Raw genomic sequence first — 26159 nt, 5'->3', positions numbered from 1 at the left:
AGGTCGCCTGAGGAAAGACACCCAAGGACACTGCAGTCGTCCAGTGCCATCGTTTATCCCCGCCCCTCCTCTCCTCCTCTCAAGTCATCGACCACTCTCTCTCCGTCCCTGACTGACATTTTCCAGCCACTAAACCACGTTAACCCCCGCGCGCTCCCCGTCGCCACCTTAACCTTTTCGGAGCAGCGTCATTAATATTTGAAGTTCTGCCCCCCCCACCACCACCACCACCACCTGCTTTTTAACCGCAAAAGATATTGTGTCTGAGAAGGAGCGGGGGAGCCTCTTCACAATCGAGGAGAGCGCGAGGCGCCTTCGGGTGGGAGGAGGAGGGTGATTTCAATTAAGATAAACGTGCTCACGTAGCCGCGCTCGAGCTGTCATTTTCACTTCTTTTGTTTCAGGGCTGTGGGCTGGAATGTCAATGCTGAGGACCAGTGACATGAGGAGGGATTAGAAATGACTTTAAGCATTAAGATAGATGGAAAATAGACTCGTTTCAGAGTCGGGGCTTTTATTTTGAAAGGGGTATTAAGACTCTCCAGACGATATCGTACTTTTTTAACCGCTTTTATTTTGTTAAATATTTCCCCACAAATGGAAAAGCACTTTAAACAAGCACTTATAACACATAGTAGTTGATCTATGCAGATTTCTGTCGCCCTCGTCTCCCCAAAGGGATGTTAGGTGCTAAATCCCAGGTCCTCAGAAGTACATTAGCTAATAGTGGTGGTATGGATTCAAGAGGAATATTTGCTAATGTGACTCAGTCATGACCTGTGGACAGCAGCGTTTCCATCCCTCTTCCAAGCTGTGCCTCTCTCCCACGTCCACAATTTAGTGTGTGTAATTTCACAATAAAGGTCTGCTCCGTTTAAAGGTCAACCAAAACACGTTAAACGCACTTAAGACATAATAATAACAATAATTCCTGTGGTCCCAAATGGCTCAATAAACCCATTAATGGATTCGTAATAATACGTCGCAGCTCTTTCCAGGTGAGCCCTAATGGCAGCCAACATAACTCCTCTTTTTCCCCCCTACAGCTGGAACCATCTCCGGAGAGGAGGTGCCCATCGTGTCCAAAACCAACATCAAGGAGTACAGAGACAGCTTCTCCTGCGAGAAGTTCACCTTCAGAAGCAACCCCAACATCACCTTCTACGTCTACGTCAGTAACTTCTCATGGCCCATCAAGATCCAGGTGAGGACTGACCTTGAAAGCACACGTCTCCGAGGTAGAAATACAGCCCTCTCACTGATGGACACGCAGGGAGCAGCAGCAGCAGCCATCTTTTGCAGATGCAGAGCTGTGTTGTGGCTCCGCTCAGGGTGATTTCAAGTGCACTTTATTCTAATTACAGATTTAATGAGCAGTGGTTAGTGCGCATAGGTGCACAGCTGTTTTTTTTAGCGGGCAAAAGCGAAGCACCGTTTAGCCCTCCTCCACCCCTCCTTCCGAACGCAGGAGATTGAGGCTTTGATGCGGCGAAAGAGGCGAAACCGCAGCACATTTTGTTGTCAGTTATTTTGGGTTTTTGCCGGAAAACAATGATTAAGCTTTTGTCACAAACATCCGCGGTTTAGTTTTAATTTCAGGCAATGAGGTTAAATGAGCTAAAGGCACTAATGGGAATGAAAGACGTGAGAGAGAGCCGAGCCGTGATTTCCAGGAGAGAAAAACACACAGCGAAATTAAGAGAGAACAGCAGGCTGTTACTCTTTCAGACGGAGGCAGTGCCATTCGAGCTGTGATTATGACAAACAAATATGGTCTCTGCTCAGACAAGATGACAGATGACTAACTGGGTACAAATGAGTAAACAGCGCTTAATTTTACACCCGTTGTAAAGTGAAATTAAAACTTTTGTAATGTAAATTGCAGCACTTTCACTTCAAAAACCTCAAAAATACAGCCGGATACAGCCGGATCCTATGTCTACAAATGTCCGCTAGATCAAATCTAAAAATATCGTTACGCTAAGTTTCATGTGTATTTTAACTGTTATGTGCTGTTTATGTTTTGGTTTAAATACACCACTCTCATGTTGTTGTTTTTGGCTTTAATCACACACTGTACTCTGCTCTCCCAGTACCAAACAGCAGCTAGTTTGTGAACACATTAAGCACTAGGGATGGGTACCGAAACCCTGAATCATGAAATACCGCAGTATTGATAAACTTCCGACGCTATCAGTAAAGAAAAACAATTTCCTGTTTAATATTGTTACAAAAACGTTTACGTCTTGCACATTTAATCTCAGCAACCGTTTCTAATTTGTAATAAGACATTCGTCTGTGATGCGTATTCCCAATCAAGATGAGAGTGTGCGAGGGGGCGGGGGCAGCTCTCTCTCACACAGCACGCGCACAAGAGATGCGACTTGTTATGCTGGCGGAGAGATTAAACGTTCAAAATCGGGTCACACTTCACCGGAGTCGATGCCGACAAAGTTGCTGCCACAAGAGCGACAATACTTTTGCTCGAAAGGGCAGAAACACGAGCGACATGTCCCAGCGGCTGCCTCGTATACAGGCAGAGACATGCGGCACACTTCTCACTGGACGCTGTTACCCAGCAAACTTAGTACACGTGACGAACTGGGTGAATTGATAAGCCCCGCCCACTACCAATTAGAGGGAATACAGCCCTCCTCCAAAAGGCTATTGGCGCGTGCTAACATCAATCACCCTGATCTTTGTCGGGGAAGAAGGAAGCCGCGAGCGCAGTCCGACGCAGCTCTGTCAGACGTTAACATCAAGCCAGGGACAATTCAATGAATGTCAGGAACGAATCAATGCATGGAATTGAACCAATCAGATTAGTTCTTTTTGAACGAATCATTCATGACCGAAACACCTCAAAACAATGCAAAAAACGCCCTTGGTGTCACCTATTTTTCTCGCTGCGCTCTCAGCTGAAAGTAGGCAACCAGACAACTTTCGTTACCTAGCAACAGTAAGGGCCGGTGAGAAGCGCTCCCAGCTGCCGTTAGTGGACACAGGCCCTTAAAGATTGTCTACAATAAATCTACTGCCAAAATTTTGCCTTTAAGCAGGAAGAAAATTCCTCTGCACAGAAATGTGATAGATCCAACTCTCATCCCTAACAATAGCACACAATCCCCTTCCTGCTAATCAGCCCACTTCCAGGTATTGATTTTTCTATTTGTTCTGTCCCTCCCTCTCACCAGGCAGATGTTTGGACCACGGTGGGGTTATAATATCTCGGGGTCGGTCCATCTGTGGAGGCGTCCCAGTAATAGTTTTCTATTAGATTTCCTGGCCGACAGTCACTTATTTATTACGGGCTGGCCCGAGCTGTTAAAGCAAATAGCCTCTGTAACAGGATCAGGTTCCTCTTTCCACCCTTGCCTTTATGATGCAGCAGTATGAGCTCAGACCTGGACGAGATAAAGCGGAGAGGGAGAGCCTTTGTTTTTAGGGTGTTAGCTCATAAAATAGGCATAGAGATAGTCAGCGGAGGCCTTGAGCAAAGATCTTCAAAGACGTCATTATGTGCACGTATCATTGTAACATAAGAGACTCTTCAATGTAACAAAAGTCCGCCTGTAATAAAAGAACATTCTCAAATGATGCCATCGATCGGCGGAGATTGATGAAGTGAAATTAAATTAACCCTAACGTATTGCTTTGACCTGGCATTATGTGGAAAGCAGGTTTTTGCGAACACTTAAAAGCACCATCCCGCTCTCTAAAAAGCCGACAAAACACCTGTGAAATACGTGCTTTTGAGGCCTGTTAGCCATGTCAGCGAGCATCTCGTCTCAGATCACTGAGTCTACTTAAAAAGGTTGAAAAGGCAAAGATGGGAGAAGTTTGGGAGGGTGAGAAGTTGTCAATAACGAACGTCTTTTTACTGCTACACAACCGTAGACATGCAGAAACTGTCAATCAAAGACAATTGAAGAATGGCGAAAAAAGGATGCTTTTCTTTTTCTCTTGTATAAGCTCCATCGTGGATCATACCTGTTTTTACTGTAACTTTTAATTCAATTTTTTATTATTGTTTGATAGATTTTTTTATTTCCCAATGACTTCATTCAACAAAAGCAACAGAAAAAGACAAAAAACTGTTAAAAAAGTTACAAAAGTAAAAAATGGCACCCTAAACCAACAGACGCTGCAGATTATGTACATACATACACATTAAAGGGGGGGTATTATGCTAATTTCAAGCTTCATGTTTCACTCTGATACCTGTGGAGTAGCTTGGCATAATTTACAGTTATAAAAACTAGGGATAGACTGATTATCAGCCGGGCCGATTATCGGCATTTTGACGCATATTGGCATCAGCATTTTTTTAAATTTAAATTTTTTTTAATCTGACGGCCGATAAGAGTTCATTTCTTTGCAAATTTTATTTAACTTTGTTTTATTTACTTCATAAAACTTCAGGAAGTTATTTATTTAAATTTTCAGTTAACTTTATTAGAGATGCTGCTGACCCTGGGAACTCCCTGCGCTTTTTGTTTGTTTGTTTAATTAACATATGCTTAAAGGCATTTAAACAAAGTTAAGTGTTGGAGTTTGTAATATTCAAAATTTTGACGCCAATATTTTAACTTTTACTGCAAGTGAATATCGGCTCCAAATATCGGTTATCGGCCTCTTTGACTACTAATAATCGGTATCGGTATCGGCCCTGAAAAAACCATATCGGTCTATCTCTAATAAAAACTCATTTTTCTCACACTGGTGCTCTGTCCCTCATACAGCCTGAAACGACTCAGTCAGCTCTGTCCCTTTAAGAAAAACCCCGCCCCTACAAGCCCGCTTTCTTCTGATTGGCCAGCTTTCCGAAGTTTAGTCTGGACATCTAACATCGTAACATTATGTATACGTCTCAATGTGAAACAGCACAATACCCCCCCTTTAAAGATAATAAAGATAATAAATACATGTATTCCTGAATAACTTCACGCACCTAAATGCATCCATTCACACACAAACAAGCCCATGAACATTGTACAGTAATGTAATAAAAGCCTCTTTCTGTTTGAACAAACATAAGGCGAAAGTATCATTTATCAGTGATAGACTAAACCACTAAAGAAGCCTCATCATTTAAAGCATCAAACATGACACAAATAAATCCGCCTCTATAAAAGCTCAGTTTATCCCCTATTATCCAACCCGAGGGGTTTCATGCTGCTGCGTCTCAGGGCAAAACGCCGTCAGAGCATCTACAGTAGATAATGACGCGTCACTGCGATGCGGCGTATCAGATGTGACTGAGCTGCAGGGACTGTGTGTAATCCCTCTTTAATGAAGGTAGAAAGTATTTCGGGACCATTAGTCACCGTTCATGTTGCTGACAGAGATACATGAATCAGCTGTTATTCTCCTCAACAGCAGATGACTTGTTGACATTATTAAAGGACAGTGAATCATTTTGTTGTGAAATGTAGTTAATTATCGGATTCTGATTTGTATTTTGGCAACTAGTGATGTAGAAACAAATTTATTAAAAGAATAAAATAGGTGTTATTTTTCATCTCAGGCAGCATGGCGTTAAAGAAGAGCCTGTTTCCAGCTCAGAGTCCTTTATAGCTCTTTTCCCACTGGTCAAAAAGCCCACTAACACCCGCTGACACTCAGCTTTTTTGCTTAGAGGGAAAGGCTTCAATCGGTATTCAGACCCGGGTCAAATGACTCTGCAGTATCGCTTCGGCTCTGTAACTCAAAACCCGTGTCGGCCACGTTAAACCAATAGGCTAACGAGCTCGTCCTGTGATAGCAGGTGTGGTTAACCCTCCCAACTTGTCATGCTGATAAACTTCCAAAACCTATGACGCCGCTTTAGGGCCGTCATGGAAAAGACAGAGCCGAAGGAGAAGAGTAATATTCTGAGAAAAAACTTGTTCAGTTGTTCCTGGTTTGTTTTTACGGCCCTAGTACGGCGTTGTAAAGATCAATAACTAATACATAGGAGAAAAATATATATAAAAACCGTTTTGAAAAGTTGACTTACGATCTACAGAAGTTGTAGATTGCCTGCACACAAAAAGCTCTTTGCCCTTCTTTAACTTGTTCCACTTTATAAATCATATTTTTTCCTAAGAGTAAAAGCTCTTACAGATGAGCCTCAATACAATCTTGTCAGTGACCTTTAAGCAAGTACATTCTGCGTTTAATGCAGGCTTCAACACTGGACACAATATCAGTTTAACCCTTTCAGAGCCTCACAGATTAACTGGTGAAGCTCAATCAGAATGAAGTGTATACTCGGCTGAGAGATTTCTCCTTGGAATTAAAAAATTGATGTTAGTTTGTCACATTACTGTCCGGTTATTGGTCTGATTTTTCATCATGTTTGTGTCCTTTTTCTCTCTTCTAGATCGCCTTCTCCCAGCACAACAGTATCATGGACCTTGTCCAGTTCTTTGTGACGTTTTTCAGGTAAGCGAGTCACATTTTTAACCTCCTTAAACACTCAGTCTTTAAGCAGTTTAAGAAGCATTCTCCAGACTGACCTCCGCCTCTTCATCTTCCCCTCTTGCCTCTCGGGGCTTATCGAGTTACTTGTCGGACCTGCCCTGTTAACAGACGTCTTGTTAATACTTCTTGTGTCTTCAAGGCCCCAATTTTCCGTTTTTAATTTTTTTTTAAAGTAGCAGATGAACTGCCAGTAACACTTTAAATAGGTGCATATTGCTCTTTGAGCGCCATCTGAAGAGGAGGCATGGGCGATCAAGATATGAGGGCTCTTAATGATTTTTTCACGCTGAGCGCTCCGATGGAAATCTATTCTCATTGAAATGTTTAAAATGAGCTGATTGAGTTCTCTCAAAAGCACTGAAAATGCTGAATATATTAGGAGGATGGGAGTATAATTGGAAAATTTATGCTTTAACTTAGATAGAGCTTGAAAAGATCTCTCAGCGGAGGCCCCTCACAAAGCTTTGGTTACTGTTCTAAGCACCTTTAATTTATGGGCTACAGCTTGAGCTTGTGATGTGTGGCATTTAAATGATGTTTGAAAAAAGGACCAATCTTAGTGATAGCTTACAAATTAATTGTCAAAAAAATTAGTCAGAAAAGATTTAGCATCATAATATCTTGAGTGCCATCACCGTAAAGTGCTACAACCGGATTTTAGTAAAGGAAGTGTTCTGGTTTCCATTTGTAGTACGTTTGTAGTCCGAGTAAGACTGACTAATCACGTTTCAGCAGGCTTTGGTATATGAAGAAAAAAACACAGTACGAATAGAGAGCAAAGTAGGCGGACAGCAATCCGTATCCGTCATCCCTGCTCCACCTTTTTCATCCCTGTCCAGAAAGCCATTCAGCGTTTAGATTTCCCTGTCTTCCTCGAATGCATCAGAAATGATCAATCCGACCTCCGTTCAACAAACGAGCGTTTTAAAAGTTGTTTTCTTCTCCTCTTGCAAAGCCTGCAGTTTAACTTTTTATGAATCTGCATTATGATGTTATTACAGCAAATTTAAGACCCGTTGATTAAAGTAAATCACAAGAAAGGCAGTTTATTTTTTCGGGTTCATACCGCTGTAATGAACCAAGCAAGAAATTACATACTTGGAGAGGCGAATTCCAATGTTGGATGTCCAGACTAAACGTGGGTGAAGTTTCAAATCTGTAGGTAAAAATATGTTGGAGTAATCCCCGGGTTTCTCAGCTCAGTCTGCAGGCTGCTGTGAACGCCAGGTTTCACACTGTTTTTTTAACTCACACATGGCCAATCAGGAGAAAGTGGGCTTGTAGGGGCGGAGTTTCTTAAAGGGACAGAGCCTGACTGAGTCGTTTCAGGCAGAGGTCTGTATGAGGGCCTGCACAGAGCACCAGTGTGAGAAAAATGAGGAGTTTTTTTAGCTGTAAATTATGCTAAGCTACTCCACAGGTATCACAGAGTGGGATATGAAGCTTGAAAATTAGCATAATACTCCCCCTGAAGTTGCTAATTGGACTGTAAACAAGCCAGCAAATGGCAAAGGAAGTCTTGGCTGGTCGTCAGACGATCGCCAATGGGTTCAGAGATTGGACAACAGACAATAAAAGATCAAATTAAATTTAAATTAGACATAACATTCTGCAAAGACGGCAAAATAAAGGAAGTAAACAAAATATTCACAGGTCAGTAGGAAACACATCCTCAATACAGTTAGACTTAGAAGTCAATAACTGAAGCTTATTTAATCATGTGTGGGGGCAGTTGTTTTCATACACTTAAAGTCACTGATTTAAGCCATGGTGCAGCTTCTGTGTACACCCGTGTTCATTTTACTTCAAGCTGTGCGACCCAGTCTAGCTGATGGACTAACACATTATCTGTGTAGCTGTCAAGGTGGGAATGGAAGACAGCCTGAGCCCGAGGCACCTGCCCATCATCGCCACGGTCCACAATAACGTTTACCTGCAGAGGCTGTCACACGATCAGTTTATCTCCTGGCTCCATGCGATCACATTACAGTTGAATAGACAAATTCAGGAATTCTTGCGAGGAAAGCTGAGAAGGACGAGGCTTATTTATTTATTTTATCTAGAATGTGTCTGACAGCTGGTTGCATCAGGAACCGTTTAGAATAAGGTCACAACACGGGGACAGAGGGGGAAAAGCAGCAACAGTTTTGGTCTTAAATTTGACCATTGAGGGAGCATGTTAGTCTTAGCTATGTACATGATCTCTTTTAAACTGTTTGTTTGTTATGTTCTCTTACTGGTATCATATTTTCTGTTCTTTTTTTTCCTATTGTCGTGCAGGCTGTACTCATCCTCTCGAGTCTTTTCTGCATCCTTGTTGTCCATTTCTCACTGACCCGTAAACTCAGGAGAAAGTTAAAGACCCTGATGCAGTCACAAGCCACATGAGCGCGTGTATGTGTGTGTGTGTGTGTGTGTGTGTGTGAGTTTTGGAGGGCATGAACCTGCGGGAAACGTAATCAGCCTGATGACAAAATGTCAAATCACCCCACAGGGTTTCTAGACCTCTTTTTTTTTTTGTGCGAGATAGAAGGTGAAGAAGTGACGGCATGGCTGTGAACAAGCTCGGTTTTCTCTTACTGTTGTTTCCTCTTGCGATTTAGTTCCAATACCATCTCTTGTTTTTCACTACAGGCCTTAAAAGAATGACTTTATCCCCATTTTAACTAGGGATGCACGATATTATCGGCACGTTATCGGTATCGGGCGATATTGGCTTAAAAATGAACTATCGGATATCGGCCACCACGCTGATATTCGCCGATATAATTAACCGATAAAATAATGGGCTGCTGCATACTTGATTAAATTCCCGATCTCGGCGCAATGTCCCCGGCGCGAAGAAGACCTGCGCGGCGCAGCGTGATGACGTCACGTGTGTCTACCTGCAGCATGAGAGAGTCAGAAGCCAAAATGTCCGTGGTGTGGAAGTTTTTCAAAGTGTCCAAAATAGAAAGCGAAACTGCTATTTGCAATGACTGCTCAGCTTCGGTGATGCGAGGAGGAGCCAAGGCAAAGTCTGTCAACACTACAAACTTGATTAACCATCTCAAGACCCGTCACCCCGACCGTTGTAACAAATGTGATAAGAGTATCACCATTATACTGTACGCTAATTCCAATACAGAAGAGAGTTGATGATCTCTGCAATTAGGTGTGCGGGGAAAAAATATCGGTATCGGTAATCGGCTAAACGAGTTGTAAAATATCGGCATATCGGATATCGTCTTCTCTTTCACACTGCTGCTCAAGTTAATGTAATTACAGTCTGATCATTGTAGAGGTTTGAATAGATGCTTCTAAAACTCTCCTAAAAGGATGCAGCGCTGTACTTGCATTGGAACCCCTGACTGTCATTCATACTCACTTACATCTTAGCTTCCAGTCACATCTGTATGTGTTTATATGTCTAGTATATGTTTCCTATATGTCTTCCAAACATATATATTTGAAAGCAAAAGACGCACGTCTTTCAAAGTGTTCTTAAGAGGCTACGATGTCTCCTTGTTTCTTCATTTCTTCGTCATGACTTGTTCTTCTCAGCAGCCCTGAAAGTCCAAAGAAAGCAGGTATATATCTTATTGATTTTCGCTTGAGGTCAAGAAAAGAGGAGGAGAGCACCAAGAGAAAAAATGAAAAGGGGGGGAAAAAAGGAAGTGGGCTCTAAGAGTCGAGTGATGGGAAAGCTGTGTTCAAACATCTGGTCATGCTAGGAAACCTTTCAGAACTTGTACTATCAACCACCGTGGTTATGGAAAAGAGCGTTTCAAAGAAAGCACTTTCCTTTTGTAAAAGGCCAATTTCATATTTCATTATGTTAAAATCTGTGTGGCATCGTGAAAAATAGATTTGGTCGCCTGCTTTTAAACTCTTTATAATACTTATAATAATAATGTAAGAAAATGTTTCCTGATGTTTTTTCCATACAGAAGCCTCCTGCCTTTTTTATGTCCCCTATGTATTAAAGAAAGAGTGAAGGTTTACACCAATGACTGTATATAAAGATGGACGACGTGTCTCCATCTGCTCTCATTGTACAAAATTGAAGCCGAAACACCCCCTGAGGCAGGCGCTGCCAACTGACGCTAGTGACAGGTTTTTGGAGCCAGAGCTGTGCAGTAGCCACTTTTGCTAACCAAAACACACACTTAACTTAGAGAAGAGAAAAACCAGCAAAGATCCCGCACGTCAGCGTGTTTAACAGCAGAATAGCTTCTTTGTGTTGGTCTGAAGCAGACGTTCACAGATAAGGAAACTTCAAAGACTGTAGTGATTGTTTTAGTTACGTCTCATCTCGTCGTTCCTCCTCCGCTCTGCTAATGCAGAACAGATTGGCTGCAGGAGCCGTATTTGTCAACAAAGCTGTCAATCATCCTTTTTACAGCATCAAATAACTAATTAAAAATAAACGTGTCAGAAAAATGAACACTTGGACGTCAATCAGCATGATAATAACTAACTATAATGACAACTTTTTTAACGTGTATTTTGATTTTATAGTTTGACTCATGTCCCATCTGTTAACATGGAGGAGGCGGGCTTTATGACCTATACTGCAGCCAGTCAGCAGGGGGCGATAGAGATGTTTTGGCTTCACTTTTAGGGAGCTGTCATGTCGTCCATCTTTTTATACAGTCTACAGCCCCCCTCTACTTGATCTACAACCTATCCAACATCCATATGTACTGGAACAAAACATGAGATCATCTTTTTGCGTTTGAATTGTACGTTTGTCCTCCACTAACTTAAAGTATTAAAACATGAAAGAGTGCACGACTTCTTTTATTAACAGAAAAAAGGGAATTCAAGCGTCTTTAATGTCGACGATTAAAGCATCTGTCTAAAGATTTCTCCCACAAAAATACAAAAAATTTCACTAAAGCACAAACAACACTTCCACCATTTAATCTTCAAAGTTCTGAAACTACTGAAAGGTTTCCCAGCATGCCCAGCTGTTTGAACACAAAGTTTTCCCATCACTCGACTCTTAGATCCCACTTCCTTTTTTTTTTCTTCTTCTCTTGGGGCTCTCCTCCTCTTTTCTTCAACTGTATTTTCAAAGTTATCACTTTCTTCAGAAGCGTTATCACCCCTCCCTTTAAAAGAGGGCCTTACAATTGATCTCGCAGGTGTGGAAGGAAACTTGAAAGAAAGTTGAAATGTCTAACAAAAATGGGCTCTTGAAATCAGAGCTAGTTGTGTGTCTCAGCTGAGATGTGCTCATTGGAGCAGACGGCCCGTTTTAGAAATGTGTCCCTGAAGACACGGGCTCATTGATCATATCACAGCATATGCTCCAAATCAGCCCCTTTGTTCTTGGTAATTAAAAACAGAGTCGTGTTTCCTTCTATTTCAATGAGTAGAGAATGATATAATGAAATGATAGCATACTTTTCTAAACCAAAAAAGCAAAGCGAGCTAGCTTAGCACACCTCAAACAGGCTCTCGCAGCGAGAGCAGCACGTCTCCTTCGGCACATGATCATCTTCACATTCTCATCTGTCGCCAGGATAATGAAGTGGAAGCTCTCAATCAGTCATATTTTTCTATCCCAGCAGCCCTTTCACCATGCTGAATTTCCCTTTAATGATTTCTCTGTTGGGTTATTAATTGAAGTAATCGGCCAAAATATTCAGTCGAGTAAGAAATGAATGTGATACCTCCTCCTCATATTATCCGCATTTTCCATGTGCTCCATTTGACTCTGTGAACTTTTAGTCAGTAGGAAAAGTATGTAGAAATAAAGCGTTAACGTGAATCTCGCCCGGGTGAGCTGCATTTTTATACTCAGTTTGTATTATTAATGCTTACAAACTTTATATCATCATGCTTGATATTGTTTCCTCTCTTTGGTTCCAGTTGCTTCCTCTCACTCCTCCTGGTGGCAGCAGTCGTGTGGAAGATCAAACAGACCTGCTGGGCTTCACGACGGAGAGAAGTAAGTCCAACAGACTCTGTTGACATGTGACATAAAATGTTACTTACCTCTGTAGAGAAGTCCCCATTATCATCCAGACAATAAGAGCACAATAAGCCAAGCTCTGTTGTAATAGGAGGAACAAAAATAATTACCAAACGGGAAACAATTCTATATAAGTGAATTTAAAAAACGGTGAATACGTATGAAAATAGAGTAACACAAAAAATGGCGTGCTTTTACAGACTTTGTATTTGAAAGGTTTAATATTTACCTTTCCCCAATTAAAATGCAAAAGGACTTTAGCTAACAGTAGCCGTGTCCCAATGCCGCAGCCTTCCGAGGACGTATTTGAAGGCCGATTGCGCCACAGAAGCGCGATGAAGGCTGCCCCAATTTGAAGGCTCCTTCAGATGCGGTCCACAAACGCGTCCTCCATTTCCCCGGCCATGAAGGATCCATTGGGTGCATCCTTCACGGCCTAACGTATCCTGAGATGCATTGCGTGCCAATTCAAACGAAATGACGGACTTTTATGCGGCTGATAAATACACTTTAAAATGTATACGTTTTTGGTTTCAACTCAATCGAACAGCTAGAGATACACATGATTAAGAAAATGAAAGGGTCCTTGAAACAAATTATCTTTAAAATAATTGGATAACTTACTCGACATTAGCTATGCTAACTAGTTAGCCCACTTGCTACCTGTTGCTAGGCAACAGGAGCGGCGTTTGGTGACACAAGGGTAGACCAGACCGTCTCATTTCAGTTCGGCTTTAACGGTCTACGCAGGCTATGAATGGAGCGTCCTCCGTGGACCGCCTCCTTTGAAGGCTGCAGCCCCTGGATAGGGTCACAGCTAGTGCCTTACATTTGGTTGCCCTAGCAACAGTTCTTCAGGCTTTGTCATTAGAATAAAATGACGTAACATAAATAAAGGTGACAAAATATAATGTGAATAAAACTGTGACATATTACCTCGTTGGTGAAAGGTTGATAAAGACTACAAGTCCCATGGTCCTATGCTTCTTTATGGAGTCATAAAACTGTGTTTTCTGTTATTGTTGTATTGTACTGTATTGTATTGCAGAAACTAAGGTGAGGTAGAGTTGTCTGATAAGTTCATAAACACCTGTTATACCAGCTGATTGCTCAGTTACATCATTTAGATTTGACATGTGACAAAGTGAAAGAAAAATCATTACATATCAACACTCTGTGTTCACAGCTTTAATAACAACTTCAGTTATTTAATATAATTTAAGACCAACTTTCAAAAATACAAATAATGGGTCTAATAAATTGCGGGGTAAAGTTTAGTGTACAAGTGGAAAAAAGTATGAAAGAAGCGGTTAGAGTTACGGTGAATGACAGGAAGAGAATAGAGTGAAGCATTAATATTCAGTGTTGGTATGGAAGATGGGGTCAGGAAAAGATGCGGATGAAAAAGGGTGAAAGATGAGATGATTGGCAGTAGGAATTAAAAAAGAGGGTGAGAGAGTTACTGTGCAGGAAATCGAGGGAAGAGAGAAAATGTATGTAAATTCACCTCCCTGCCCTGAACCCAAACTGCATCATTTCCATCTCTTCAGGGTGAATCCTATATGCTCCTGGAAGCTGTTTGTTACTCAAAAGCAGGACGTTTAATTTGGTGCCCATCCAGCCTTATAACCTGCAGACGACTAATAAAGCTCCCACAATTTATTTCCCCTTTGGGCATGACATTGATAATCATAGGATCTGAATTTTATACCCTCTAATTGATATATGAGAATAAACAAGAATGATAGCTGCCGTGCCGGCGAATCCTGCCGATCCAAAGAATTAAAGTCAATAAAAATTAATGCAGGCAGATGGGCTCACGTCATTGAAATTCTGCTCACTTTTACTGTCTGCTCTTGGCATTCCCATCATCTGTTTGTCGCTGCCCTTCAGCTGCCACATGAAAATAGATAAATAAAATCCTCCGTCTCTTAATTCCAGGTGATTTTAAAGTTTTGTCACAGGAGGAACGAAACACTTGCTTTTGGTTTAAGTGTGCAAGAAGAAAGTATTTGTTGTATTTCTGGGTTTATTTCTTTGCAGATGACACATCTCTTAGTGTACGGATTAACATATCATTAACTGTTATTTTACTGCTCTGCATTCCCTGCAGTCTGTCCTGTCCAGTGTAATCTTCACCCAAAGTGGTTGACCTATATTTTTAGTAGCTCATTTTTAGCTTTTTTAGTAGCAGGACGGGACTAGGATGCGATCTAATCCATTAAGTTGACTGGTAGTCTGTTGGGATTTGTAAGGACCTTCTGTTGGCTGCAAAGAGGAAATTACTACAACATTGACGGTTGGATGGATGGAATAATTAATGAAAACATGAGATCAGAACATATTTTACTTAAAAAGTTAAAGGTTGTATCGACATTTTTATTAATTTTAAAGTGATAATCTCGAAGATTTTCATGTAGATAAATGTCTGTTAAGTCACCATCTATCGCCGAATGAGGTAACTGATGAACTGCCACTGATGAAAGTATTATTACAGACTGGGTGTCCCAAGCGGCGCCCAATTAGTGACGCGCTTTCCATCAGCCAGCAGTGGTTGGTCTGCCAGAGAGGGTAGGCGGAGCTAAGCGGCTGCTTTTCCGCTCTCTGCAAGTGTTGTGAGTAAACAGTAATCTACTACGGCTGAACAAACAAAGAAAAGATCGATGACTACAGATACAACTTCAACAATAAGTGAAAATCCAAAGATTACCTCTTTAAAACGTAGCCTTATATTTGAGGAGAATTGGTATTTTTTTCTTTATTGGTGAGATAACTCAAAAGTGACAAAGAGAAAAAAAACGAGCTAGACAATAAGATAAATAAATAACTACAATGAATAAAAACAACAGTTACAGTAATATATTGTTGATTTAAGACACGTCTGGGAGTGGAGATACATTTCTAATATTTTTATATATAAAAAAATAATTTAAAGGACGCAGGGCAAATGTGTGCGATTATGTGTGTGTGCACATGGATTTGGTTTGGTTGATTGTGTAGGAGGCAGTTATATGTATCTGTGTCGTGTGACCTGGACAGGTTTGTGTGAGGAGTTAATATATTGCATGTGCGGGGGAGAGTTAGGGGAAATAATAGGTTTTATGTATGAAATGGGGCTTCCCATGCATCGCTTATGTAAGTACTTATATGACTTTTTTCCCATAGCTTTAACATCACATTTAGCACATTTAGCTACATATCAGATAACCATATTAAAAATGATATTTATGGACAAGTTAGTGATGGCATTCATGATAAATTATTTGACACGGGGCGCCGGTTTAGCTCAGCGGTTGATTTGGCAGCCCATGTACAGAGATGCGGCAGCCTCGGGTTCCTCTCTCACAGAGACTGATATGCTTCTGTAACTTGCATCCATCGATGAACTGACTGGCTCTTGTGTCCAGTTAATTGAAATGGCTTGTGAACGGCACATGTACTTACGAGACTTGTCCATATGTGGAACGGAAGGACTTGGGCTGGACGCCATGTAATGATCACAAACCCCAAACTGACATAAGGACATGGAATAAGTGAGACTTAATGAGGCGTCTGGAGAAACAGACAATAATGAGACACTGATCCAGCCAAGGGACATACAGATTTGTCGTTCTAATTGGACTTTTTAATCTTTTTTTATTGGTTTTTACTTCCTTTTTCCTTCAACTTTTACAGATAATGTGAGATTTTTACTAGAAACAAACTTGATTTAGGTATGTCCACATAACTTAATCTGTATTTAACATTGGATATCAGCTGTGGATGTGTGATGGAATACTAAGCACCATTAGCCTCTCAGACACTCAGAGCCACAAGGTGATAAACGTGTAATTTCTGGTCTCCTACAAAGCTGATCTTTTACCTCACTAATACTTTAATTGGATAAAGGACTTAGCAAAGGTGTAGCTGTTGTATTTTAATAATTTGAGTCGAGTATAGGTGAGGAGACTTGGGTCCTGAGTGTGGGGGGGGGGGGGAGGCGAAGGAACAAAAAGACAACAGCTGTAAATGCCACGGCGGAGGACGGGGGCTGACCTCTTTGTAGCTACCTGTGGGGGGAACAGATGGGAGGGGGCGCTGACATTTCACGAGACGGCAACACGGAGATGTTTCACACACAAACACGGGGATGTATCTAATGTAGCTCTGCTCTCTTTATCTCTCACACACAAGAACACACGCAGAGACACACCTCGTACACACTGGAGACATATGCGCTGACCATTGTGTGGAGTGGTCGGGTTTTTCTGGCACTCTAAACTGCATTTAGCACCACAAATAGGGACGTTCTGTTTTCTACTCAACCCAGCAGTAACTAATACGCATCTGTTTATCATCAGACCATTGAAATTGTCCTTGCTGTGGTGTTTGTAATGGCTGTGGCCGGTTTGTAACTGGCAGCTTTAACCTCCCCGTTGAGTCAGCTTGGAACAAGATAGTGATTTATTTAAGGGCTGAAAACGAGGGCTCGGTTTTGTTGTCCAATTATGTTTAATTTGTGTTATTTCTTATTAGCTACATGGCTCTAAGGAACTAAATTTCCGGAATAACTTTGGCATGGTGCCCAGAGGAAAAATGCTCGTGACCTTTGTGACCTCCGGACATTTCCTCAAAAATCAACTTTACCTGCAAACTTCCACTAGAATGATTGCAAAGAAATTCTCTAAAGGCAGTCATGGCTTCACCCCACACATGACAACAAATAATGATAGATTTCACAGTGTAGTTCCTGTAGTGTGTGGAGAGGGTTAGGGTAAGGGTTATGACCATAACAGCACACCACACACTAACAGATTCCATTCACCAACAACCCGAGAATCTCAAAACTGGAAATCTCACAAAATCTCTCGCGGTCAAACGCAACTAAACAAACATGGCGGACGACTGGCAGGAAGAAGAAGCGATGATAGTTTTTGGACTTTTTACTGAAAATTAAAGAAGAAGAAAAAACTTGAGCGTGAACCTTCGCCGTACATGTTACTTTATGCTTTGCGTTTGCTTTTGGCTATCGTTTCGTTCTATGTGACAATCCACAGACTGCGTACTCGGCTGTCCTCGGGGTTTCACACACACAACAGGATATCGGATCGTTTGAAATCGGTGTGGCCATGACGTTCTTCCGAGCAGATTGGGGGCACTAAATCCATCTTTACATACCACACAGTACAGTTAAATTTGAGAAGATAATCTGTAGAACCATCAAAAAACGTGACATTGCTTACTTTTGTCGGAATTGCTTCATTATCTTGTAGTGTGTATGAAAATATATAATGATAACAGATAAAACAGGCGAGAGAAATAAAATAATTAAAATAATCAAGAAAACAATAAAAACCGTGAGAACAATTAAAATATTAAAAGCAGGAACAATCAAAACTATTAATGTGGCCAGCTTAATTTTGTTCTGCATCAAATTCCAATTATTTGGGGCATAGAAACAGAAAGCAGCAGATCCTCTTGATTTTAACACAGTCAATATGCCTTGCTTTTGAAAACAACATCCATTTTGTCTTTGTGCAATTCAGGACCAGTTTCAAGTCATGTAGGTGTTTTTGTAGGTTGTAGGTTTTTGTAGGTGAAATGATAGCTGAAGATTAAGAGTGGCATCGTGAATGGAATTGGGGAAGGAATTAAGGACAGTGTCCAAAGGACAGTGGACCAGTGTTATTCACCATTATATAAATGGTGAATAACACTGGTCCAAGAACTGAACCTTGGGGTACACCCCCATGTTTGCTTAATGCAAAGAGCTGCTAGCTTGTTTGTAGACTCTTAGCAGGGATTGGTACCAGAAACCTGCGTTGAAACAACCCAGGAGGCTTTGTTGGTGGGGGTAAAGACATGAATTGCAAAATAAAAGTCCAGCATTAGATTAAAAAACTGCAGAGCTGTTGACAATTTTCCAGGACAGCGTTTTAGAAACCCATTTTAGAGGAATGAATGCACTTTTTTATATGCCCAAATGCCCTAGAATTTGTGGATAAAAATGATCAAAACCATTCTGACAAATGCTCATTTGTCTAATTTCCATTTATGCTTGCATTGCCAAAACCTAAAGTACCATTACCGACCACTTAATTCTCACATGTCCCTCTGCGGACTTGGCATAATCTCACGCTCTGCTCTTCCCTTGAAGAGCTCAATCAGCACTCATCGATCGCTATAATAAGATTATCTCACTCTTAAGCCCTTGGTCACCTTGATTGTCCCTCGTTCAGTTTAAAGTTTGCGCTACATTATCTGTAACTTTAGAGGAAATTATTAGAGAGCAATTAGGCTTCATAGAAACCCAGCAGGGAACCATTTAATGAGTATTTTAGAGCATTTTTTATATGTAGTGTAAGAGTTGAACCTTTTTATTATTTTGCACAACCCTAATAATATGTTTTTATTCATATTTCTAATGACTTCCTGGTACTTCAGCCTACACAGAACCACTGAGACGCATCAGCATCATATCAGAGTATTCAGAGGCTGTCCACTTGCTTGATATCTTCTTTTGCTGATCTTCAGTCCATTAATCACAGTGTGTGTGTTTAGATTGTAAAAGCATCAACATGCTGTTAAGTAGTCAAAAAAAAGCGGGAAACGCTACCAGAAAAGCACATTTTCACAACCCAATATGTTGATTTATAAAATACTTCCTGTTTTGTTTTTATCTGAGTGTTTTTGACGGTGCAGGTAGGTGCCCATGGGTACAGCCAGTGATCTGTGAAAAGGACAAAGTCACCTGCTTGGGTGTAGGATATGCTCAGAGGCGGGTTGACACTTACCCTTTTATGAAATCCAATGAAGGGAACAAAACGCTGTATTCATAAGACAGATAATTCAGGCACTCACTTGCCAAATTAATCAAGTTGCATAGCAGTGCGCCGCATGTCCGTCCTTATCAGAACCGTGAATGGCTCCAGCTTTTATTGCGGACAAAATCAGTCTGTCATTGCAGGAACGTTGAATTCACTCCAGCCTTTTGTCATCAACTTAATATTCACTTCTAGAAGCGCTCTCTTATTGTACTGGCCCTTTAAATATTGCATTCCCAGCACATATTAGATGCCTGTGCCGGACAGAGCGAAGCGCTAACATTGCCTGACTTTGCCTCCGCTCACTTATTTTGCTTTAAATGAAATCCTGCAACATGATAAATAACATTACTGCTGTCTGACATTTAGGATGAATGTTGTTTGATTCGAAGCTCTTGTGTTGGAAACCATCACAAGCCCTAAGCTGTTTCCTTGTTTTGCAACAGCCCCTCCGGGCCCCTCCATCGCGCTTTTTATCTTCTCCAAAAGGGCAAAATCTTTCATTGTGACCTGCGGTGGCCCAGCAGCTTAAATCTGATGGTTTGGTGTTGCTGGTTTGATGTTTAATAGTAGAGATGTAACAACAATCTAACACGGGCCCTCAGATTTAAAGTTTAGAAATCAAAACAACGAAAAAGGAAAAATCAATCAGGTGATCAATCTCAATTTCATATGGTTGTTGTTTTTCTCTCAGCTTCACCTCCCCTGGGGAATGTTTTCAGAGTGACTCAACAGAGAAGTTGTCACATTTCACTCAGCTGAACTTTCTTCGTGTTCACTCCCCATCAGTGAGTCTTTACAATAGTAAAGAAAAGTCCCTAAAGCAGTGGTGGAGTGTTCATAATGCGTTATTATGATGCACAAGACATGCACAAGTTCACATCTTGACCTTTTTGTGTGTGTTGCTTTTATTTGATAGATACATTAGAAAGGGTAAAGAAGCATTAATATACTGTATGTTATACCACCCAGGCATGTTTACAGTAGGGTATGCAGGGTATGTATTTTAGAACCCGTCATATTAATTAAGTCCTTGATCTCCACAATGTGTTTCCATGTGTTCTTTACAATGACATCAACATCTCCAGATCTGAATTTGGTCAGTCCATAGCCTGACAAATGAATACCTAATTATATTCCTCGTGAATGAAGCTGGGAGTCTGGACATATGAATCTTGAGGCTCTTTACTACTTCAAGGACAAACTCTCCTTCAGGAATGAGACCACAATAGGACCTGACACAGTCGTACAGTTGACCCACACATGAGCACGATGAGAACAATAGGACAATGTGAGGCATTTGGAAAGTGCTTAAACAGTCTAGTGTGCTTTAAAACATCATAGAATTACTTTTTATTTCATAGGATGAGCTTAAAAGTTGTATCATTTTGCTTTGATTTTTTTTAGCTATATTTTTTGTCATTTTGAACCTTTTTTAAAAATAAACTTCCTCCTTAGTTGGTGTACATCTTTTCCTACTTGGATGGCAAATATATAGTTTGCATAGAAAATGGCGGCAGATGTACCACTTTATATCTCGCTCATGACCATGGCTTCGTTAGGTAGAAAGACAACGGTTGCCAGCAAATTTTAGCTAACTAGCTTGAGCTCTTGCTAGCTGCTGAAGCTACTAATGTACTCTTGGAAGTAAGCTAGCTTCAGCTGTACCTCGCTAGCTGTTTAAGCTATCGTTAGATTACCTAACATTTTACAAGGATAAAAAGCCAGCTTCCTCACCAGTATTGGAAAAGCAACGCACAGGTTAAATTTAACAAATGTTAGCTTAAACACAGTAGCATCAACAACAGGCTTTCATACAGTATGCACTACAGTGTTGATGCAGTAATTTGAACAAGGCTGTGTTTTTGATGTAACCTTCAACCAAAAAATGTAGTTAAGTAATGACGTGCTCCTTACCAGTGGAAGTAATGCGAAGTTACTAATGTAAATACATAGTAAGCTAGTTAGCCAGCCATGCTAACGTTTGCGGAGATAAATGTTGTTAAATCATTTACTTAGAGATTTTTTTTGCATGTTTTTTTTTTGTTTCTGGAAAGAAAAAAAACACCACAGTAATGCTATGCTAACACATGGTTGGACAGTAGTCTAGCTCTTTGCAGCTTTTACATTAGTTTTAAAAACAGACATTAAGTGATCGAAGTAACAGAACCGAGAACATATCCAACAAAATAACAGCATTTTTTTCTCTTTATGCGTACTATATAAAATGTCTTATTACTACTTGTATGTAATTGTATGGATGTTTGTGCGCACGTAGAAACATATTTATTGACATTCACAGAGGTGCAAGGGAAGGGCAGGTTAAGAGGATGATCACAAGCGCCTGATGTGCTTCGTAATCTGAAGTACAATTAGATCTTAATGCTGCACACTTAAGCTCATCACAAATCCAATACCAATCAGTGATGTCCTTGGCACTGAAATGGTGGCCTCTTTCGATATTGATCTGACACTGCGTTTCTGATGAAAGTGTGGCGCTGGTTGTTTTACAACATTGATTAGTGGGGAAACGAGAGAAGCAATTTTCTGTTCAGTCTGAGAAACAAAAATGGTGTCACTCGTGGGCAGCAGCACAGCATTCCTGTGCGGTGGTGTAATAAATATGGAGAAATAATCATCCTTGTGTTTCCTCTTTGATCTATCAATTAAAACTACATTTCTTACTACGTTTCTGTACTAGGTTGCACCAGCTATGCATAAGTTCAAACGTAGCCTAGTTTGAACATAATTTCTAATTTAGGACGGAGTTTTAACACTACTAACATTTCCGGGGTTGCACCAGCTTAGATAGGTCCATTATAGGCAAAAGTTACAACCTAAATCTTACACCTTGCTTTTAGTAGGTGTAAAGTCCTCCTTAAAATACCGGTTCTCATGGTGAATCATTTTAAAATGTGGGAGGATGAGGAGGAGCAGAGGGTTTTACCAGCTGTCTTGCATCGGGAGTTACGTTAACATGAAAGTAGTCAGGATATTTACAGTGATGCTGAACTGGACTCTGATACTGGGAGTGATTAAGACAGAGTTAGAGGGATGACTGGCATCAGTTTGTGCCCATCTCTGGAGGCTTGAGCGAGGGTTCAGTTTACTACATATCCTCGAAAGATTATAGTCAGTTCCGTCATCATTTGAATACAGCGTCATGATTATAATAGTGTTGGATAAATGACTACATTGAGTACATTTTGTAAGATAAAAGCCATTTTTCTAGTGTTAAGAGAATGTATTTACTTGTAGGGATTTTATTGAATTGGATTACATTTGACATTATTTAATTTTATTACTTTTTATCAACAATACATTTTCTTATTTGTGAGATAATATGACAACAAAAAAATATATATTATACGCATAATAGACAGTTACAGAAACGTATGGATCATGTAAGAGATGTCTGGAAGTCTGGGAAGAGGAAAAGAGAGAGAGAGGGAAAAAAACTAACAAATAAGTAATGAGATGAAATAAACTGAATGAGAAGTAAATTACAATTAATGGGTGTTAGTTGGAGATTGTGATATTTGTCTTTGTTATCTGAAACTGAGTTTTTAGGAAGAGCTGAGAATTGTATTTTTTGCATTAGCCAAGGAAGGGGAGCATGAGCATTAATAATAAGCTAGAAATAAATAAATAAGTAATAAAACTAATTAAAAAAAAGAAAGGGAAAAAAATACGGGGGTTTGAAAATACAAAACCAAAACATTTTTTTTATTTTGAGGGCTGAAATTGAAAATCATTCCATCACCACCAGATTTGCAATATATTTGCAACATTATCGTGACATATATAGATACCTTATTTACATTTTATTAGGGGTGGGAATTTCAGGGTAACTCACGATACAATACGTGGCGCGATAACGATAATATCACGATACAGCGATTCTGCGATAACTGATATATTGCAAGACAATCATATGACAGTACATCACGATATCGACGGACAATTAATTTCCGTTCACATCAACCTCGTACATGTCATAAGCGCGCCAGTCATGAAGAAGTATTCTGTCCGAGTCAGTACGACGATATATTGCCGTATCGATATTTTGTCCCACCATTTCATAGCGTGAATAATGTTTGCATGCATTTATCATCCCAGAGCATCATTTCACTTCCTCTCTTTATTTACTGATTGTTTGATTGGGCTGTGCTTTACGTTTTTCTAACTTGCCCATGTGTTTGATGTTACAGCAACTGATGAGGGAGCGTCAGCAGATGGCCAGCCGTCCATTCGCTTCTGTTGCTGTTGCACTGGATGCCAGGGGAGACCAAACAGAGCTGCTGCAGCCCATGGTTGATGTGAGTCCTCTTTTGCTTGCTTACAAACACACACACACACACTAATTATTATTCATATTCAGAATTCATATGAATTCCTGGGCAATCTTGCAATTGTTTCCATGCTCATGGCTGACACTGAGTGTACTTTTTAAACGTCATGTATTTCCAGCCAAAACAAACTACCATGTAACCCCCCTTTATGTCATCTTTGCACAGGCGTTTGATACGAGCAAGTGCTTCTTCTGACATAAAGAACATCACATAGTTTTGCAGTGCCACATAATTGGACCTTATTGTGCTCTCCTCAGCCGGCTCATGCCCTCTACTTGCAATTGTATGTCAGCTCCTTTATCCACTCCCAACATCAATAAGCAATCTTACAGAGATGGTCCTCTCTCCACATGTCCCCCTTCTATATATGAATTGTCCTCTGCAATCGGGGCGACAGACGTGCTGACATCTTTCAATTGTATGTTAAAGTAAAGTCTGTTTGGACAGCGATGTGATGATGACGAGACCAGAGTTTTTAAAAGATTCAAATCCTGATGAATCCACCGTTACACCCTGTATCCTCACATGCTTTCTCCTACTTCACCTCTTTATTCCTTTAATGTGAAAACCTCCCACACAAACAGAGGAGAAGTGTGGCATTGAGCGCAGTCTAGGTCTCAATGCCACTTGGGATAAAAGCGTAACTTAACGCAATATGGGGAGCTACATCCTTAAATTGACATCAGAGGAGCAGCAGTGTTTCCTCAGCTAGGGCCGCCTCTGTGTCACCTGCCGCTGAGAGAAATAAAATCACTGTGGCAACCAGCAAAGAGGCACTACATTAGCTATTAGTGCAGCGCTGAGTGCTACTCACTGTGCATTATGGTATCGTGAAGGGCAATGTAAAGAACAAAACACTGCTTCTTAGCTCCCTGAGTGCACTTTATTGTTGCACTCTTCAAGCGCTGAGGTTCAGCATGAATCTGAAAACCGCCGCTTTGCCAGAGTTTAAGTAAAATGTTAATTGCATACTTGTCAGCGGTAGGCGTGTGTCCGTCTGTTATTTAATAATTTACCCCAGCCCTCCCTTTCCCTCTGCAAAAACACAAAGACTTTGTTCTGCGCGCATTAAGGTAGACACTGTGCATCCACAGGAGAGTGTCTCGTTTAACAACAAAGCTGTTTTGGAAGCGATAAGTCTTCTGTTTCTCGACCCTTCCAAGCTGCAGGATGAACTTATGAGTGCTTGACTATCAATTTAATGCTCATGTCTGAACAGCTTTAAAGGAAGTGTTGTTGCAGGAAACACTTCGTTCTCTTTGAAATACTTAACTTACATTTCTATGTCCTCATTAAATCTACAAAAATTCAGATTACCATCTTAATGGCTTAATATATGCAAACAAAAATACATTGTAAACTCTGCTCAAGTGCTTTGATGTTAATAATTAACAGATTTTTTAGTACAACAAATATGGGAAGGTAGCAAAGCCTTAGTGTCTGATTACACGTACATTCCAGATGATACACACAAACGCCTGTATACATTTATATATTATGCTAAAAGTCATAAAACCGACCTTGCTAAGTTAATGTAGCTCGTGTTCCATTTATTCTTTGACTTTGACATTTTATACCATGCAACTTCTTAGGTGTTTCTTATGACAATTCATTAAGGGCCTGTGTCCACTAACAGCGTTTTTTGCACTGGCAGCGCCTATTTTCTGTACAAAACCAGTGCAGTTCAGCATTTTCAGCTGTTAGCGTTCTCGGCGCAAAAACGCCCTCTACGATTTTTGTTGCTGCCCTCACAGCGCTCTAAGTGGATAATAGTTAAACTTTTGGAATCGCCACACTCATCAATGTCACTTCTTCCTCACCGACCAATCAAAATCAAGAAGGGGCGGGAATTCTGATATCAACTTTGTCAACAGCAATGGCGGAGGGGAAGCTAATCCTTTCATTTTTTGGAGGGGGAAATCTACAGATGTAGAGCTGCTGCTAATGCTGGGACACGATTCCTTTCTATTCTATTCCTTCTTTCTTTGTGAAAATGTACTGGATTAAAAGCAAATATTAATCAAACAGAGCAATTTTATTTTTATCTTTTTTAAGATTATTTTTTTGGCCTTTCACTTTATTTATAGGACAGCTGAAGATAGACAGGAAAGGTTGGAAGTAGAGAGTGGGGGATGACATGCACCAAATGATCGGCAGACCTGGAGTCGAGCCAGCGATCAGTGCGACGAGGACTGTAGCCTCTGTACATCGGGCACCTGCTCTACCGACTGAGCTAAAAAGTGCCCTGCAAACAGAGCGATTTAAAACAGACAAGTCACGACCAAAGGAAGCGGAAGTGCCGCGAAACAACTTTTGTAACTTAGCAACAGTAAGCGCTAGTGAGAAGTGCTCTGATATTGAGGTTGTCGGCGCTGCCAGAGCAAAAAACGCTGCTAGTGGACACAGGCCCTAAGAATTTCTGAATCTAGCGTACGCTTCCAATGATTTAAAATGATCTGGCTTGAGAAGGTGTATCTATATTTTATATTTGTATCTTTAAATAGAACCTCCGTCAAGTATTCCTTGCCAGCCTTTTAGATATGTTTGTGTATTTTGGACTCAAATGTAACCTATTGG

General features: G+C 40.7%; 1 protein-coding gene across 1 annotated transcript in view; it reads left to right on the top strand.

The window, feature by feature from the left end:
* Positions 1-26159, top strand: part of atrnl1b (attractin-like 1b) — a 77928-nt gene that overhangs the window by 43037 nt on the left and 8732 nt on the right. Inside the window, exons 24-27 of the mRNA XM_069664409.1 lie at positions 1047-1204; positions 6365-6426; positions 12325-12403; positions 23442-23549. Of these exons, the coding sequence (XP_069520510.1) occupies positions 1047-1204; positions 6365-6426; positions 12325-12403; positions 23442-23549 (407 nt within the window). The remainder of the gene's footprint in view (positions 1-1046; positions 1205-6364; positions 6427-12324; positions 12404-23441; positions 23550-26159) is intronic.

This window comes from Semicossyphus pulcher, unplaced genomic scaffold, assembly GCF_022749685.1.
Source record: "Semicossyphus pulcher isolate SPU_LCO1_2020_fin unplaced genomic scaffold, fSemPul1.0.p SCAF_16, whole genome shotgun sequence".
NCBI lineage: Eukaryota > Metazoa > Chordata > Actinopteri > Labriformes > Labridae > Semicossyphus > Semicossyphus pulcher.
The sequence above is the reverse complement of the archived record's forward strand: the minus strand, read 5'-3'. Positions and strand labels throughout refer to the sequence as shown.